Source organism: Athene noctua, chromosome 2, assembly GCF_965140245.1.
Source record: "Athene noctua chromosome 2, bAthNoc1.hap1.1, whole genome shotgun sequence".
Taxonomy (NCBI): domain Eukaryota; kingdom Metazoa; phylum Chordata; class Aves; order Strigiformes; family Strigidae; genus Athene; species Athene noctua.
This window is the reverse complement of record NC_134038.1, coordinates 5,346,855-5,364,575: the sequence shown is the minus strand read 5'-3', so window position 1 is coordinate 5,364,575 and position 17,721 is coordinate 5,346,855. Positions and strand designations below refer to the sequence as shown.

At 38.1% G+C, this 17,721-nt stretch overlaps 1 protein-coding gene across 1 annotated transcript in view; it reads right to left on the bottom strand.

Moving 5' to 3' along the window:
• Positions 1–11,769: 11,769 nt before the first annotated feature.
• AGO2 (argonaute RISC catalytic component 2) overlaps positions 11,770–17,721 on the bottom strand; it is a 53,604-nt gene continuing 47,652 nt past the window's right edge. The window contains exons 14-19 of the mRNA XM_074897566.1: positions 17,384–17,474; positions 16,007–16,201; positions 14,748–14,882; positions 13,250–13,351; positions 12,230–12,429; positions 11,770–11,884 (exon numbers count right to left, since the gene is read on the bottom strand). Of these exons, the coding sequence (XP_074753667.1) occupies positions 11,776–11,884; positions 12,230–12,429; positions 13,250–13,351; positions 14,748–14,882; positions 16,007–16,201; positions 17,384–17,474 (832 nt within the window). The 3' untranslated portion in view covers positions 11,770–11,775. The remainder of the gene's footprint in view (positions 11,885–12,229; positions 12,430–13,249; positions 13,352–14,747; positions 14,883–16,006; positions 16,202–17,383; positions 17,475–17,721) is intronic.

Genomic DNA, 17,721 nt, shown 5'->3' with positions numbered 1-17,721 from the left:
TTTTACAGAAGAGATTCCCCCTCTGTAATAGGTACTGGTAAAAAGTCAATTTTTTAATTTTTTTTTTTAAAACTTCAAAAAATGATAGCATATCACAACTTAAAATTTTCCAAAAAGGAATTATTTTTAAGTAAAAAAGGTTCACAATAGTAGAAAAACTTACATATAGTTGTAAACTTTTACATACAAAACTGTGGAAAAGTCAATGACATTTTATTCCTTGACCCTTACACATACATCCCTGCATTTTATACATACACATGCACACACACACACAAGTACCGTGTACTCTGTGTGACTACATGCATACACAGATAGATACACAGATGTATGTAGCTAGGGTTGGGATTATATATTTCAAAAAAATTCTTTATTGGGTATTTCTCTTTGCCTAGGTCTGCTGTGATACTGTACATTTTATCACTTGATACACTGAAAAATATTTTAAAATTTACTAAAACTAGGCTTTGTGGCTTTTTTTTTTTTTTTGTCACTTTGTGGTTAAAATTCATCCGCTGTTTTTAATTAAGAATATGACTTTTGATTGTTATGCACTGGGAAAAAACACAAAGGCACAAAGAATAAAACTCAAATACAATATTGTTGTCTCTGAACAATAAACCCAGAGGTTTTGGTTTGCAGAATGCCGCCTCCGAAGAGGTCAGTCATCACACACAGTTTGGTCGCTTTTGCCAATCTCATCGACAATTTTGAGTAAATAGCACCCAACTGTTTAAATGAGGTAGATCCAAATCGGGAAAAAAAAAAAAAAAAAGCTGGGTCCCCAACACTTTATTTGCCTCTATTTAAAATGTTTTAAGGATTATATGTCAGTCGTAAGAAGTGGAAAACAATGGCACTATCTGAAGCAAGCACAGAACTCAAGAACAGCTTTTTTCAATGTAAATTTAAGTGTTAAATCACAATCCTCCTTCAGGCAGAGATTTCCTAGCAGGGGGAGGGAGGAGAATAGGTTCAACAACAACTAAATAAAAATAATTTAAAAAAAAAAAAGCTGAGGTTTGAGAAAGCCTGTTTTCGGTAGACTGCCAGAGAAATGCCCAAGAGCCCAGTTTCTGTAGAGCAACAGTGACAGCCAGTGCCTAAAGAGGTCAGTCACAGTATACACATCTACAAGTTTCCCTTTATTTCTCAGGTGAGAAGACCTCCTTTTCTACTAGTTTAGTTTCATAGGAACATCCTACTCTGGTTAAACAGTATTTTTGCATACTCTGAGAAAAATCGGACAAATTTATCATTTTGTTAAGGCTTAATTTAAAGTGGCATCGCCACACAGCGTCATGCAAATGTTAAACTACGTTATCAAGATACATACAATGTATTTAAACTACACAGACCTACGCGAAACCTCATCGTTTGAGTAACGTAAAGCGACACTTACAATCTACGTGGTAAATTCTGCAATGCTGTCGAGGCATTTAAAACTCAGTCGAGGGTTTTTCTGTGTCTGCTTTTTGTATTACAAGTGCTACTCTTACCCAAACAGCACTACGTCATTTATATATTGCAAGCACAAGATATTTTAATACAGATGCAACACACATACTAACTAGTCAACATACATTTAGTACCACTTGAAATGAGGCCCTTAACATCATGGGGTTTGTTTGGTTTTTTTTTTTTTCTTTCAAAAAAATAGCAAACTTTAAATGCTCATAAAAACATTGTGATTTAAGGGAACATTTACAATATGCAATTTCTGAATAGGTTTCTAGTTCTTTTTTAGTTATGTTATAAAAATTTAAAAAAATTTGAAAATGATTAAACAAAAGATTAAAAACTTAACAGATGTCAGTTAAATCTGCAATGTACCAAAAGGAAAGAAAAAAAAAAAGATTTAATCAATACATTCCGTTTTCCACCTCACCCTCCTGAGAACAAGTTAACCACTTTGCTGCACAGAAATCTCTGACTGGATCTTTACTTACTAACTGCCCTGAATTTTGAGATTTTTGTGATTGTACAAACTAATGAAGTACTGCAGAAGCCAGCGAAATTGTGCTTATTATTTCTAGCAAAATACTGCCTTTGTATCTTTTATAAAGTCCCACTTTTCTGTCACTAACAAATGTGTGTGTGTACACATACAGATACATGGATACATACACACACATATATATATATAAATCTACTAAGCTTTATCAACAAAATACAGAAAACAAGTGGTAACACTCTTCAGGAGAGCACAGAACTTTGCCAGATATACTCCCTCATTGCACCTCATTTAAAATTTGATTCTCCAAGATACGTAATTCTGCAACTTAGTCCTTAATGGGTATTTTGGGGTTAGATTTGTTTTTCTCCTTTCTTCCTCCCCTTAACAAAGGCCTTGCTTTCCCAAATGGTCTGGTGATTATTCCTTAAGTAAACTTCATGAAGGAAAAGCACATACTATCTAACCCTTCCTCCCCATGTACTCAAATTATTTCTGCTGCCCAAAACCAGCTAATAAAGAATTGGAAAAATGCAACAATCTCTTGGTGGGAGACATTCTGGAGATTCAATGTTGACGGACAACTGAATATCAGTTAAAGATTCAAGTTGGTCAGGCAGTTAGAGACATGTTATTTACTTGAAAATAAAATTACAAAGTTGTCACTTGTGAATGAGATCAGCAATTTAAGGGCTCAGTCTTGTTAAGCTCCACGAGAAAACATACTAGGAATAACAAAATTAGAGGCAATATACCTTTTTTTTTTTTTTTTTTCTAGCAGAGAAACAGTGGGATCTGAACATCTCACCATCAGTTGATGCAGAATTAACTTTGGTGAAATCTAGAAGCAAACTTCTTTGTATGTTATGTTGCTGCAGGCCAGGTTTGATCCTATCCACAGCATATGATCAAGTAGCTGAGATTCTGAGGTGCCGATAAAGCACAGACCAGATCTGCTTGGAGTCAAGTCCATGGCAAGCAAAACCGGACCATTTTACATATACTGGCATGAGTGAAGCTTCCTCTATCCATGGATTCAAAAACAGGACAAGCTGATAAATACAGAATAGAGTCCACATCAAATGTAATTTTTTTTCTGACAGGAAATCTAACCCAACAAAGCAAATACAAAGAGCACCAGCCAGGGGATTAGAAACTCCCAAGCTTGCTTGCTGACGCTCTCACAATTCACACTAGGCAAGCCCACTCAAAAGACCATAAAATGGCCAGAAAAGTTTAAATTTGTATTTCAGGGGCAATTCGTAGGCTTGCTCCCGGGTTAGTCAGTATCTGTAAGCCCTGCTGATGATGAGACAGTAATTATTCCAGCAGGTATTTTAGTTGTGCTTAGAGACAGTGGGAACAAAATAGCAAAACTAAGGCAGAGCAGTACAACAGCACATCCAAAGTGTGTGTGTGTGGGGGGAACCCAAAACAAACCTATGTACTCATAACAGCCATATAAAAATGAAAATGTGCTTTAATACGGATCTAGAATGCAAACACAAGGCTCTTCAACACAGCTAGGTTGGTTGGTTGAAGAGTAGCCACAGGTAGTTTTAAGATGCATCTGGTGATGCAGTCCATGGACAAATTTAAAGCAATTACTCTTTTGAGGATATTTAGATGAGAGGGAGTAGCCAGCCTTCATCTTGTGCTGCGGGTCCACCTCCTTAGCACTGCCACATGCAAAGCTCCCAAGACGAGCTCCTGCCAACCTCTCACACCTCGAAATTCAGCAAACACACCTGTTCTTGCTCCAACCAAGGAGGGCTGGAACCACAAGCCAGCTCGGGGGAACTGCCTTTAACATTCCCCTTTTGGGGCAGGGGCCGAGACACGTGTTGGGTGGGGGATCAGCAAGGGGCTGTGCCACAGCTCAGGGAAGCCAGAAGGAAAACCAAGAGAGTATTATTTAACTGTCACCTTAACAAGTGCTTAATTAGCAGTTTTGCAAGAAAATGTTTTCCCTTGCCTCCCTATCTCCTTTCCACAAGGGTAGTTGGCATAGGACGGATGGCATTTCTCTTCTGTGTCGCCACGACAAGCACCTAGCACAGGGTTCTTTCTTTGCTTAAACTTTCCGACACTCCTTTGGGTTTGCAGACCTAGTCTAGAAAGCACACAACATTATTCTTGCCATTTTATAAGAACATGAGCATGGGGAAGCACGTTCAGCGCGCCTGCACAGTGAAACCCCTTCCAGGCCACAGCAACCTCAATAGTGTCTGTGAATCTGTAATACAAGATGTAGTGAAATATTTTCTGAAAAGCAGCTGTCTGCCCTAGAGGAAAACCCTATACTTCATGGTTTTTGTGAGAGCTCTGTTGAATCATAACTGAGGACTGAGCAAAATTTTGGGGATTTTACCCCGTTCAGTTATTAGTTGGCTTAGTTCTTCAGTCACTCACCATTGCTCGACAAGAACTGGCTTCCAGAAAGTCAGAACTTCAGCAATCCTCCCTGCCATCAATAAGCTTCATTAGTGTCTGTGCACAAAGATTAAGATAATGAAATGGCAGGTAGCATGGAATACCCCAGCAAACTTGCTTCCAAGATGCCAACGTCCATAGCATAAAGCCTGATAAGTTTTAAATAATAAAAAAACCCTGTAACACTGCTATGAAACCACACCAGCGCGTTGTGCTCCAACAGGTAGTATTTCTGTCAGCAGAGTGGTTAATTATAAAATGAGGAAGCTCGCTTGGCTTCATTGTAAACAAAGTATGATGAATTAACACAGTTTTCTACAGTTTCATTTCAGGTCATTTAAAGCACCTTTAGTCTGCTTGCACTTATTTCAAGGTTGAGTTACAGCCAAGGCGTTGCACATAACTGACACTAAATATTCATCAAATGAACATACTCTAGTTTGGGGTTGGGTTTTGGCATTTTCTTTTGGTTTGCTTTTTTTCCCCCCCCCCATTTTAAAGTTTATCGTGACCTAAGTGGGAATATAGTATTTTCACTGTTACAGTCTCTTGTCAACTTACCTAAAAAATATGTTAAAAAAATATTCCGATACATAATTTTTGCCTCAAATTCAAAATATATTTCAAGAACCTCCATAGCATTTTCAGTGAAAGCATGACATTTTTCAGCCAACAGCTAAAGTATGAAAACATTTCTCATTTGCAAACAACAGTATACAAACCCAGGGAGTGAAGGGACAGGTTCTAGAAGGAGCTGCTGCTATCAGGTAACCCTGCACAAAAGCCAACGTGCCAGATGTGCCTCCCCACTGCCGATACCGTGTGTCAGCACAGGCTGCATTTACACCTTAGGAAGACAGAAGAAGCGAGGAGCAGCTGTCCAAGATCACAGTATGGCACTGCTAGTTCTCCAGAAGAAACAAAGCAGTAAAAATACAGTTTGTTTGGAAGCATTTTGGCTGCTTAGTAGTAGGTTCACTTTAAAAATTAATCTGTCTGCAGAGGAATACAGGAGGTAGCCTTTAACTGCATCTGCTTGCTAACTAAAACACTTACAAAACCACCTTTTGTAGTGATTTGGCCAAGGCATTACATTCATATTAACACTTCAGGCAAAGACACAACACAGAAAAAGCAACTGAAACAACTAAATGAGATAAAACTGATGACGTGCCACACCAAGCACACCTTTTGGATTAAAACCATCTCGGAGGAATGCATCTTTCCAGTCATTAACCCCCAGAAACAGGGGGCAAAACTTGCTGTTCCACATCCTAACACTAGATGATGGGGCTGGAGTTTGGGTCTCTCCTGTCCTTGAGGGTTACAGAAGCAAAAATGCAACTACTGATGGACAGGAGATAGACAGCTTTCTCATGTGGGCAATCAGAGAGGCAACACTACTCTCAGTTCAGAGCACTAAAACATCTGCTGCACTTGACAATCCTACACCCATGGAGGGACGGAGAGCAAGACATTGTAACTTGGATCCCAAATCCCTGTTATTCCACTAATTCTGCCACACAGACCGGTTGTCCTTCACATGACACGGAATCAGATACTGGAAGAAGCAAGGAAAACGTATGACAGCTACAGCTGATAGTCCAGATGTTACATTAATGCTATCAGTCATCTAACAGTGATATCAAAGATTGGCATTTGAACGTTGCACAGACATCAACACATTGGTAGCTTAAAAACTGTATCTTTACGGTGTGGGAAAAATGTGCACAGAGAGAAAGAAGAAATATTTTATAAATAGAGATGAACCCTAGATATTTCTGCTGTAGTAAATCAACTGTGCCCTTGGATTCATACCATAATGCAAACAGAAAGTATAACAACATTTAAAACCAAAGCTCATATCTCAGCACTGTAAAATATGGCAGTATTCCTAAAAATGTAAGAACAACAAGGAATGGTATCCACAGCATTTCAGTACTTGCTATACACAACACTATTTACAGTATTTTCAAACAGCTACAGCAGATGCAAAAAAGGAGTCTTACAGTAAAAAGGGAGTTTAAAAAAAAATATTTCAGTGCAATTACCTTCTACTTGAAGTTTTCCTTAGAAAAGACTGCATGTATGCATCAGGAAGCATGTTACCAAATGTCATATAAAAGTAAAAAAAAAAGTACTGTCCTGCATCAGAAATTGAGAAAGCCACACTGGCAGGAGAAATACACAAAAAGAGATGCTACTGTAGGAGAAGAGCATTAAAAAAAATAGGGAAAAAAATGTTACTTTATTACACTGGTATTGAGTGTGAAAAATACTGAGCAGGAATTCTTTTTACATTCTTTTATTTAATGCGTAAATAATTTATTAAAAAAAAAAAAAGTCCTTTATGGGTTATTTATGCCACCAGAGATGTTTCCTGGATTACATCAAGAGGCAAGTACACGCATTTAAATCTCCAAAGCTCCCAGTCCTGCATTTCTAGTACTTGCAGTCTTGAATAAGCATGACCTGCAGAACCAACCTGTTCTCACTTCAAAATATCAACATTCTTCCTCAAAAAGAAACAATCTGCACATACACTAAAAAACCTAAAACGATGCACTAAGTTGGGCTGGGGGGGGTGTTAACGCAGCCCTTCCTCCTATCCTTGCTCTCAGTTAAATTTTAGAGATTTGTTGGCAGGAGAAAGATTGGGGGTTCTACAGGCAAGACACACATGACCACTGTATTTTAGGAATCTACTGCTACAGTAAAGGAAACAGCATTGGCAGAAATGTGCAAAGCCCTCCAGATCACAATCTTCTAGTTAACAGAAAGCCTTTGTGCACGTACACGTATGACTTCAGATAAAAACACCCGAAGCATCTAAACTCGATTAGAAACATCAGTCTTCTCAGAAAATAACCTGGGAACACAAAAACCTAAACACCCACACCTACTCTTCAACAGTTTAAATTTAAAATCCTTGTGGAAATATTATCTCGTCTTAGTTATAAAAATGATCCACTAGCATGTGAACAGGACTTAAATGGACAAAGGCTGCAGGACTTATTAATAAATGAGTCAGAATTAAAGCTAAAACTTGACAACCTTCTTGCTTTTACAATCAGGGAACACTGCCTGGAGGCCTGGATGAAGGTCAAAAATATTTATTATAGATTTCTTGTTTTAAGCATAAAAGTTTCCTGTAAATTTTCCATGCTGGCTCCAGCAGATGAAGACACAACACCTAACAACTCACCCAAAACCTGACAGATCTACAAACAAGGAAATTAGTATGTCAAAGCTTCTGTAACACAGAAAATCACTGATTGTAATTCAGCAAGCCAAACAGGGTTGCCAAAATATTCTAACCCAAACCAAGCCAAAACAAGTGATCCTCCATACATCAGTGCATATATACACACTAAAAGTGTTAAGATTGCATAGGGCTATCTTGAATGCCAAACCTGTGTAAGGCAGAGACAAATTCACCTCCTTCCAACATTTCACAACAAGACATCTCCTCCTAAGGACTGACTCAACTCAGCTTCCTGGGTGCTGGAAGAGGTAGAGTGGACATGTTATAAAATTGAGCCACTGGAGCAGAAATTTCCAAAACTAAGTAACCCGAATTATTGCATTATACCTCCTCCTACATTTAAAAAAAAAACAAAAAAGACAATTTTTAAGTATTTTATCTTTGTCAATATTATTTTTTACCTCCCTACAGGAGAATTTTACACTTGCTGCTGCTAGTTTTTGGGGCTTGCCATAGAACCACATGCTTCGGAAGGTCTCTCTGGAGATGTCTGGTCCAGCCCCCTGCCCAGAGCAGGTCCAGCAAGCCAAGACCGCACGGGGACCTGGCCAGCCAAGTCTGAGCCTCTCCGAAGACAGAGATCCTACAACCTGTTTCAATAGTGTTACCATTTCCATAAAAACTCAAGAGAAAACTAATCCATAGCAGGCAACTCCCTAATATCAGTTCACCTCAAGCACAGTCTTAAAACAAACGAAATACTGCAGTATTGGCAGTGGTCAGCTCGTCCACAGCACAGCTCCGTGCCTGGAATGGGAATACCATATTTCTGTCACCAGGGTGGAATTACTATCAGTTTTCAGACTGCTAAGCACCAGGACCGCCTGCGCTGACGGCCAAATTCAAGCAAAAGGTCATTGCCAGGAATGTTACAGGTAGCAAGAGGAAGGCAGGGGACGAGGTCCTGCCCAGAGCTCTTTTGCAGCGGGAGTCACACAACTCCACTGCACGGGCTGAAAAAAATAAACACCCAACAACTGCCAGAGAGTAACGCACATTTGGTTATTGCTGACCTGAGCTGCATAGTGACTTAGTGGTTATAACTGTCAACCTCAACTGTGACTTCAACAGCAGGAATGTGTGTGAGAGAGAGACATCTTGAGCTTTGTGTTTACCTGAGATATTGCTGTTCTTACAAGACACATGGGAGGTAAGGAAAAAAAAAAAAAATAGGGTTTTAGGTGTTTGTGGTGGGGTTTTTTTGACAGGAGACCTTTTTTTAATATGTAATTAACATTAAAAATATTCCCAGATAGATAGCTGCTGGACTTACAGCATGCTGTACTTCCCAAAATATAAACTTAGTATTTTTTGAAAAATGCTTTAAATTATTCACTAATTCACCACTTTGCCGGGGGTGGGAGAGGGGAGGGAAGGAGGGAGAATTAGTAGTATTAGAGGCTTATAAAGATGTGTAAAAGGTAAAAAAATGTCCCTAGCCTGAAATGCATATAACCATCCCAAGTTCTTCATACTCAGGGAAGGAAAGCTACACAAAATTTCTGTTCATCCCAAGAGGATACACAGACAGCAGCTGCTCAGATTAAGAGTCTGCCTAACACAAATTTTCTCACAAAAAGGAGCTGCAACAACTATTTCAGCGCAAAGAATACATCCTAAATAGGATGCAGTGAAGTCCCACAGTCTGCTTCAGAAATAAGATTTGAGGTCAAGACAGATTCTGCCCTCCTCACCCCATCTGACCACCTGTATAAGTCATTTATTCCAGATCTGCACAGAGAGGAAAGAGGAGGAGGAATTTCACATCCAAGAGGTCTCTACATAACAAACAGCAAATGAACTAAATGGCGTCTTAAAATGGTTGATCTTTTTTCTATTTGATAAGAATAATTCATATAAAAAAATAATTCTTATATAAAACTCTGCCAAATTAAAATCTTCACTGAAATATGAATCCTCTCAAGCAAATGCACAGAGGAGTGCAACACACCCACCACGGAAAGGTTTTGCAGTTCAGCGGTACTTTAGGGAGGTATGTACAACCTGGCTGGGACACAGAAAGCTAGGCAACGTGACCTGGAATTTGCTTTCTGTTATACCAGCATAATTTAAAATCTGGATTTACATAACTATGACCAAGAAGAAAATCTGACCCAGCAGCCTAATCACCGAATTAGAGTAATACAAATACAATCAATCTACGAACAGGTTTACATTGTTATTTCACCTAAACAACACCGACGACCAACACACTGCTACAAGGCGAAGATCTGAACTTGCATGAAGTTATGTACCTAAAACTCTTTATGCAGCATTTTGTCTCTTATTCGACAGCAACCAGCTAGAGTCTATCTGCTATATGGCACAGACCTCTGTATTGGTTAAAGCTACTCGCCCGTCCCAGATGGCTAGAGGTAAATGTATTCAAAACAGTGACTGAGCATCTGCTATGAGAAAAGCGAAAAGACGAAGCAAAATGAACTGGTGGAAGACAATAGGAGTTTTGAAAACCTGCCTCTTAGCATGTTATTTCAGTTATCCTATGGAAAAACAAACAAAAGCAAGTCAGCATAAACAAGTCTCCTAGGCTTTTTCCATTTTCTTCTAAACCTGCTTGTGGCATCGTAATTAGTGCAATGGTTTACATATGTATGATGGATTTTTAATGAACCCAGTGTGCAAACTAACAGAAGCATTTGTCTAATAATTGAGTTTTAATTAATGCTTCTCCTAAGAGAATGGCAAAACTCTCACATTTACTATTGACCTTATGCATAATGAAGAGAGTTTCACCTCCCTTCATAAGTAAACTTCAGTTTCCTAAGATTTATCTTTACTGCATAGATTCTCTGACTTTTGTCTAAATTACAGTGAGCCACTCTCCTCTTAGAGCTTCTGCTTCACCGATATTCAACATATAAATAAAGTACAATTGTTTTGTGCTTGAATGAACGTAGAATGTTGGTCTCGTGTGCGTCTCTGAACTGCACAGGCAAAACCTGCTAGGCTGTGTGCACACCCAAGAAGCCTTTCTACAAATTACAAGCTACACAATATACACTGTATGTATCTCTGAACTCTCACAAAGTCAATTGCATATTTTTTGCATTTGAATAGTAACGCCCCCACGATAAGGTTTTAATTTCTAGATCCAAAGCATTCTTGATATGTTAACAGAAGTATAATGAGCACTCCTTAGTAAATAAAAATAAATAATAGCGTCTAGTCTATCACATTAATACTGTGAAACATATATAAAATTTACATTAACTCAAACAACAGTGAAAAAGGATTGTACTGTATTTATCACCACAGACCCGTATTCTTTAGAGACTTTGGAAAGCAAATGTCACAGTCCTGTATGACAAATTCTAAAGTTAGCTGTCAGTATGATTTTTAAAAAATTCTTTACAAATTTTTTTTTTTAATGGCACATTTTCTTTTGCCAATCTAACTGGACCTATCAAAAAGCTTAGGTTCATTCTGTTTTAAAATTCTTCTTTAGTCTATGAAAAACATTTTCAAATGCAGCACAATAAAAAACATTCAAGAACAAGCTTCAGAAAATACATTTGCCCTTAGACACGCAGAATAATCTTTATAAGACAGTTGAAAACCAGAATTTTGACACTCTTTGCTTTTGAAAATAAAAATTTTGTAAATGCATCTAGAATAATCAAGGCTTCATAAATAATGCTTTGCTTTCCTTTGTATTAAAAGGTAATTCACAGCATTTTAGCCCATCAAACTTTAGTATGAATTAGATCTTTCCAAATTATTAAAAGCAATTCAATGAATAGCAAACTGAATGAGGAGTTTTGTGGGTTGGGCTGTTGGTTTTGGTTGTTTGGTGTTTTTTTTCCCTAAGCCCTGAGATCACAGCTCTTGATTATAAAATATGGGTCTGTTTTATACCAAGCAGCTTAGAGATTTTTGGCAAACCACATTTCCAACAATAGTGGGGTTTGGTACAAGAATGCAGTTCATAATCAAGTCTGAAATTCTGGACGGAAGGCTTTCTTGCAAACGGGAAGGAAAAAAATTAAGATGCATCACTCATTGCTGGCTGTCACTGTAGCTTGGGCAACTGTTGGTCTAAGTGCAGCTGGTCTCATGTGAATCCAACTCTGTATTGTACTGAGTCGCTAAACATTAAAACATGTCAAGCAAAGTACATAGTGCGCAACGTGTCCTGATGAACTTGAACTGCTTTAGCAAGTGCTTGATGATCTCTGCCATTACTCTGACCGGAAGTGTGGCTTCCTTCAGCACTGAAAGAGAAGGGAGGTGGGGAGAAAAAAAAGAGGTTGGGGTGCAGGGGAAAAGAAACCCTCATATTTAATCTGCCTCTCCTTGCATACAATGTTTTCATGTTATTAATTTCTTCTGAACGGATGGTCAAAAGTTAATTACCCTTGAAACAGCACTGAAGTTCTGAAACAGGAAAAAAGCACAGAAGCACACAGGAACAACTTCTGCTTTTTTCCAGAGTATAGTTCAGTGGCAAGGCCAAACTGACCCTCAGACTGCTAACTGAGGACTGCTAACTACTGACCCCAGAATTAACAAGCCCGCTTCCTTTCTGCATCCTTCCAATGCAAGACTATGTAACTCACCTATCGTGTTCTTTATCCACCAGATGATACCTGGCTCTGAAGGCAACCAGGTGTGCGTAATACGCTGGTGCAGGGATGGAAACAGAACGAGTACAGCGTACATACGTATGACACAGCTGGTAGGTGAGAATCTGCAGTTCGTCTGAAGAGAAACGATTGTCATCCCAGAGGACGTGGTAATGAGAAGGTCTGCTTGTTCCCTGAAGGCAGATCACACAGGACATCAGCATTTCAAAAACATCTCTCTAAAAAATTCCACCTCTGCAGGTGAACTGCAGTATAACCCGCCACTTCCTCAAAAATCACAGGAGCAATTCTACATATTACAGCACATTTTTCCTTTACGAAATGCAAACGACCTCCCTCCCTCCTTGTTCCCCACATAACTAATCCCTTTGCATTTTTGGATAGGATTGCATTTTCTAGAATTTCACCCCTGCTACCGAAATTAAATGATCTTATTGGAAAGCGCTTTCATCTTGTGAAACTTAGATCTGACAAAAAGCCATCACACAAAGTAGCTTTAGGTAAAACATTAATAGCTAACAGCAATCTAACTTGTGCTCCTGTTGATTGAGCTTTTTTTGAGAGTATTAGATTTTTACTTTCAGTACTGTTGTTGTTTAATAGCTTCTGTTTCTGACTGGGAAGAAGAAATCACAAGAAAACGTGAAACTACAATGGTGCTACCTAAATGTATTAGTTGTTTCCTGGGAACTAAATACACATTTCAAGATAATTTAAAGCAAGAGGCAGCTATGTAAAATAGTCCAACTACCTTGCTACCATTCAAAGCAGTACACAGATAGGAGAGAAACACAATAAACTAATGTGCTTCATAGCTGTTTAGTGTCATTACTTCTTTCAGATTTTAACAATGACAGAAGAGCACCGTGGATGGCACAGATGAAAAGCTGAAATACACAGATGGAAGTTGTACCATTTGTCACCTGTGCAAAGAACAGGGGAAGTACCAACAGCCAGTGTTATCTTTGAACCATCCCACACACAATGCTGTACCTGAATACCAGCATGACTACACAGGTAAAAGTCAAACTCTGACGGATGGGTGATTTTTGTGTCCACTGTGGTACCAGCTGGAATATTTCCACTTTTTCCAACCTGTGTGAACAGAAAATGCAAATATAGTAAGGCACACAAAAGTTTTTTTCTTTTCAGCTGCACAGAACACAAGGTAAAAAAAAAAAAAAATCTGTAAAAAGCAAAAAGTCAAAAAAGAACAAGCAAAACTGAAGCTCTGTTCAACTAAAAATCTGAAGTGTCTCTACTAGGAAGGAAAAAAAAAAAACGTATGAGCTGCAAAATCATCTCAGAAGTTACGTACAAAGATTAGCTTTTCTGATTAATAGAAAAAATCATTTCCTGCAACTAATCTGTCAACTTCTTTTCACCTTCCCATTCCAGGAGAGGTAATACTCCTCTGTAACTTTTGTTTCTACCTGAGAGAGGACAATCCATAGATGTAAGACAGGCCGCTTCTTCCCTCAGAAACACTTTACTTCAAAGCAGAACTTAAAAATGCTCTTTACTTGAATACAATTGAACAACTGTGATCATAGCATGTTGTCAATATGAAAACCACCTTCACATCAGCATTAAAAGTTATTAATTATTGCCTTGAAGCCTAGTGGCTCACACAGAGAATGTGTGACAGAGGAAAAAGAACACGGAAAACTTGTATCTGTGAACAGAGGTTTGCCATTAGGAACTCTTCATTTACAGCAAGGACTCCATCTTAGACTTCAGGAGTCTCTTTGCCACCAAGAAAGGCGGAATTAAATATTTCTACATGTACTTCACATAGATACAACTGTGAAACACTCAAAAACAGTTTGAGGTGTTCAGTACTACAAATAATGTGTTGTGACACTTGATAGACACAGAGCTTGGTCTGGGCACAAGACAGACACCTAAGATACCTTAAAGGTAGTGTTAATGGAAAACAAAGTATTCTCCAAGTGTTGGGTTCACCTTACCTAACAATTTCAGTGTCTACCATGCAAGTGTCTACATCTCAGCTGGTAATCCAAGAGCCACCCTGTACTCAATGGCAACCAAACCAGTGAACTTACTAGTGCTAGAAACAGATGAAATGTGCTGTAAAGTATGTTGGGAATACTAAACAGATCTCTACATACCACAAAGTGTCTGAAGTAACTGCCCCAGATGTAGACTACAAACCCTACAATACTTGGATCAATCTCAACCCTTGAGGACCCTGAGACAGTAAAAAAACTGAAAAGAAACCTGAAAACTTTGATAAACCTAGAAAAGGATGGACAGACTTGTTGAAAGGCACGTCCTGCTGATGTTTCATAAAAGCTTCTTGACAGTTTATTATATGGGAGAGAAGGCGGCGGCTTTCCTTTCCAGGTAGAGAGATCTCATCCACTATATTAGTAGTTCTTTAAACAAGTCTATTCCTCCTTAAATAAACAGAAAGTCCTAGGTAACTTGGCTGCCTGCTAGATACTTGCTGGTCACAACTCAAACATACCCGTTCATTTTTATCTGTACAGAAGAGTCTGGTGTGGTGCCTTTTCTGCACAACTATGAATGTAATTCCAGGCTGGTAATCTTTTTCTAGTTTAATGCATGCTTCTCTGATAGCCAGCAATTCGTGATGGAGAACCTGCATGATAAACATAAAGATTATGATAAATGTGAAAGATAGCTATCTTACAGATTACTCGTATTTATCATGTTCCTTCTTGCATTGTCACTCAGAGTAATGAAATGTCAAAGCATGCAGGATCAAACCTTAATTTCTTCACTTAATGAGAACAAATTAGGTCACCAGTTTCCTGAGCCAGGCAAGAGCTGGTTCCATATTTGTTCAGCTCCAAGCATGAGGCTTAGACTAATAAGCTGTATGTCAAAATCTTTTTAACTGCCAAATACAAATGAACATTTAATTAGGCCATTGAATATACAACGGCCTAATTATTTTTCAGACTAGCACAAGGGATGAAATCCAGGATTGCTCAACTGCCTGCTCTTTCCCAGCTTTGTGAGGACTACAGACATCAATAAAAAGCAAGAGAGAGGGAAGTGCATTAAACAGAAAGCAATGATTTGGGATTTGGGTTAATTATAAATTAAAAATTCAGGGAAAAACAGTGATAAATAGGAGGGGGGGGGAAATCAAAAGTTCACACAAAGATTATTATAGTAATTCAAGTTTACTAAGTGACCTTTACTCCCTTCTCCTTGGATTTTGAGAAGTTGACTAAATTGTGTACCTTTTAATTTACATACTGGAAAGAAAAGCATATGCAAATATCTTTAAAATATATAGAAAAAAATTTTCATAAAATATGGTATTTGTAAACAAACAAATACAAGAAAGTTTTTGTTGAATTTATCAAGAATTAATTAAAAGTGACACTGTGAAAATGTAGCATTTATTAATCCTGGTTGAAAAAAACCCAAAAATTAGCTTATACTTAGTGTTTCTTTACTGTTCAAGTTCTACAACATACAGTTTAACTAATATATCTTAAGTAGGTCACAGATGAATATAACTTGAGTGCTAAAACTGTGTAATTTTGCAAAGGGAAGTATTTTAAAGAGGCAAAGTATTAAAAAAAAAGCTCATTAAAAATATGAAAACTCTCTCTGTTCTGCTTGGTTAGAAGCCAACAAATTTGTTGAGAAGATTTGTCAGGGTATACTTCTTTTCATAACTCCAACTACATAAAATTAAATTACTACCAGAAAACTACATAATCAAAATCTCAAAAAGAAAAATATAACCTGTTGAAACTGTCCTTCAGAAACACCATCTCTGTAGAAGATTATACGAGTTGGTTTGAATCTTGTTGATTTGTAGAATTGAATAAGCAATTCCCTGACCATGGCAGCCAAATCTTGGATGATTTCTTGGCGGTGCTGCTGGACTCGAACAGTGGCACAGTATCGATTAGGATGCGCATCCATGCTTCCTACAACCTGTGGAAAAAACGCTTGGTATCATGCCGAACTTAAGAGCACTTTAATAAAGGTATTTCACTAAGATAACTGCACTATCTTTTTAACAGTATCTTGTAAATTAAGGGGTTGACCTAGCAAAGATGCAGTCAGTACCATAATGGGCTTGGAAAGAGTCTACCAAGTTTAGTCTTACCTGTGGTAACATATCCTGCTGCAACAGTGAACTTATTTTAAATTTTAAAGACTGATATCCTATTTGCACCTACATACGGTTAAAAAAGCCCAAACAAACAAATACAATTTGGAGCACTGATACCATGAAACCACTGATTTAGTTAGGACTGAAGCACAGGAATTTGAACTCTTGAAGATGGAATCCCCTTCTGGGACACTGTGGATGAATCCATAAAATTGAAATGGTGAGGCACCACAGAAACATTCACACCAAACAGACACCGCGTGCCAAGGGAAGAGATTTTTCTGTTTATGAAACACCAAAATTCATATATTGTCAAAGTGACATGGGACTTAAAAATAAACCGAAAAACAAAAATATCCAAATTCCGTTTGTCAAAAATCACAACTGAGCACATCTCCACCTGGTCTTCCCTGGATACATGTGTGCAGCTTAAAAACAGGTATTTGTTTATTTAGCACCACAGGCTAAGATACTGCACATACTGTCACCAAAGACTGTCATTATTAAATAAGCCAGAGCAGCTATTACAGTTGTTGGACATAAATTCAGGGAATGGCCTTTGACTTGCATTATGGAGTACATTTCCAAGGTATTACTGCACATTGTGTGTTGTCAGGAAGCCTGAATCCCCAAAAACCACAACTAAGCCAGCCTACCTCCCTATCAGTAATGGATAAATTCTTAACATTTTTCACTGCTGAAAAAGCAGATTTAAACATGCACCAGCTTATTACAGGTTGCTGATAAATATCAGCTAATAGGAAAGCTCCTCTGTGTATTAGCAGCTCAGGCATTTTACATGCTAATACACATTTAAGTAATTAGTATCAGAGTATCAAGCTCTCCAAAGTTTCATTAGATTCCTGCAAAAAAATAATTTATAATACTATAATTAGGCAATCAGAACAAACGGACCACAAAAGAATTGGAAGTTATAAAATGCATTAGAGCTGAGCAACAGGAGAGAGCAGGGGTTGAAGATCATTACACAATTTACTCACTGCAGCAATGGAAGGCTTTTTTCCATCTCCAGCTGGTGGATGAGTTACATCTGCACCAAGGAATATGACGGGCTGTTGAAATACTGGTGGTCTGATAAAGAGAAAGCAAATTTGTAAAAGCAGCAAGGCTTACGCTTAATAAAGCACATTGTAACTCAAGTATCACTCTATACTCTTGAGATGAATTAGTCAGCAGTTTGCACTTGATCAGAGTTGGTCACTTGTACCATGACAGTAATTAGAAATCCTGATTAAGGTTCTCATACTAAATAGGCATATTTTTAAAGCATAGCTAATTGTTATTTTTTATTAAAAATGAATAAAACAAAGAAAACACT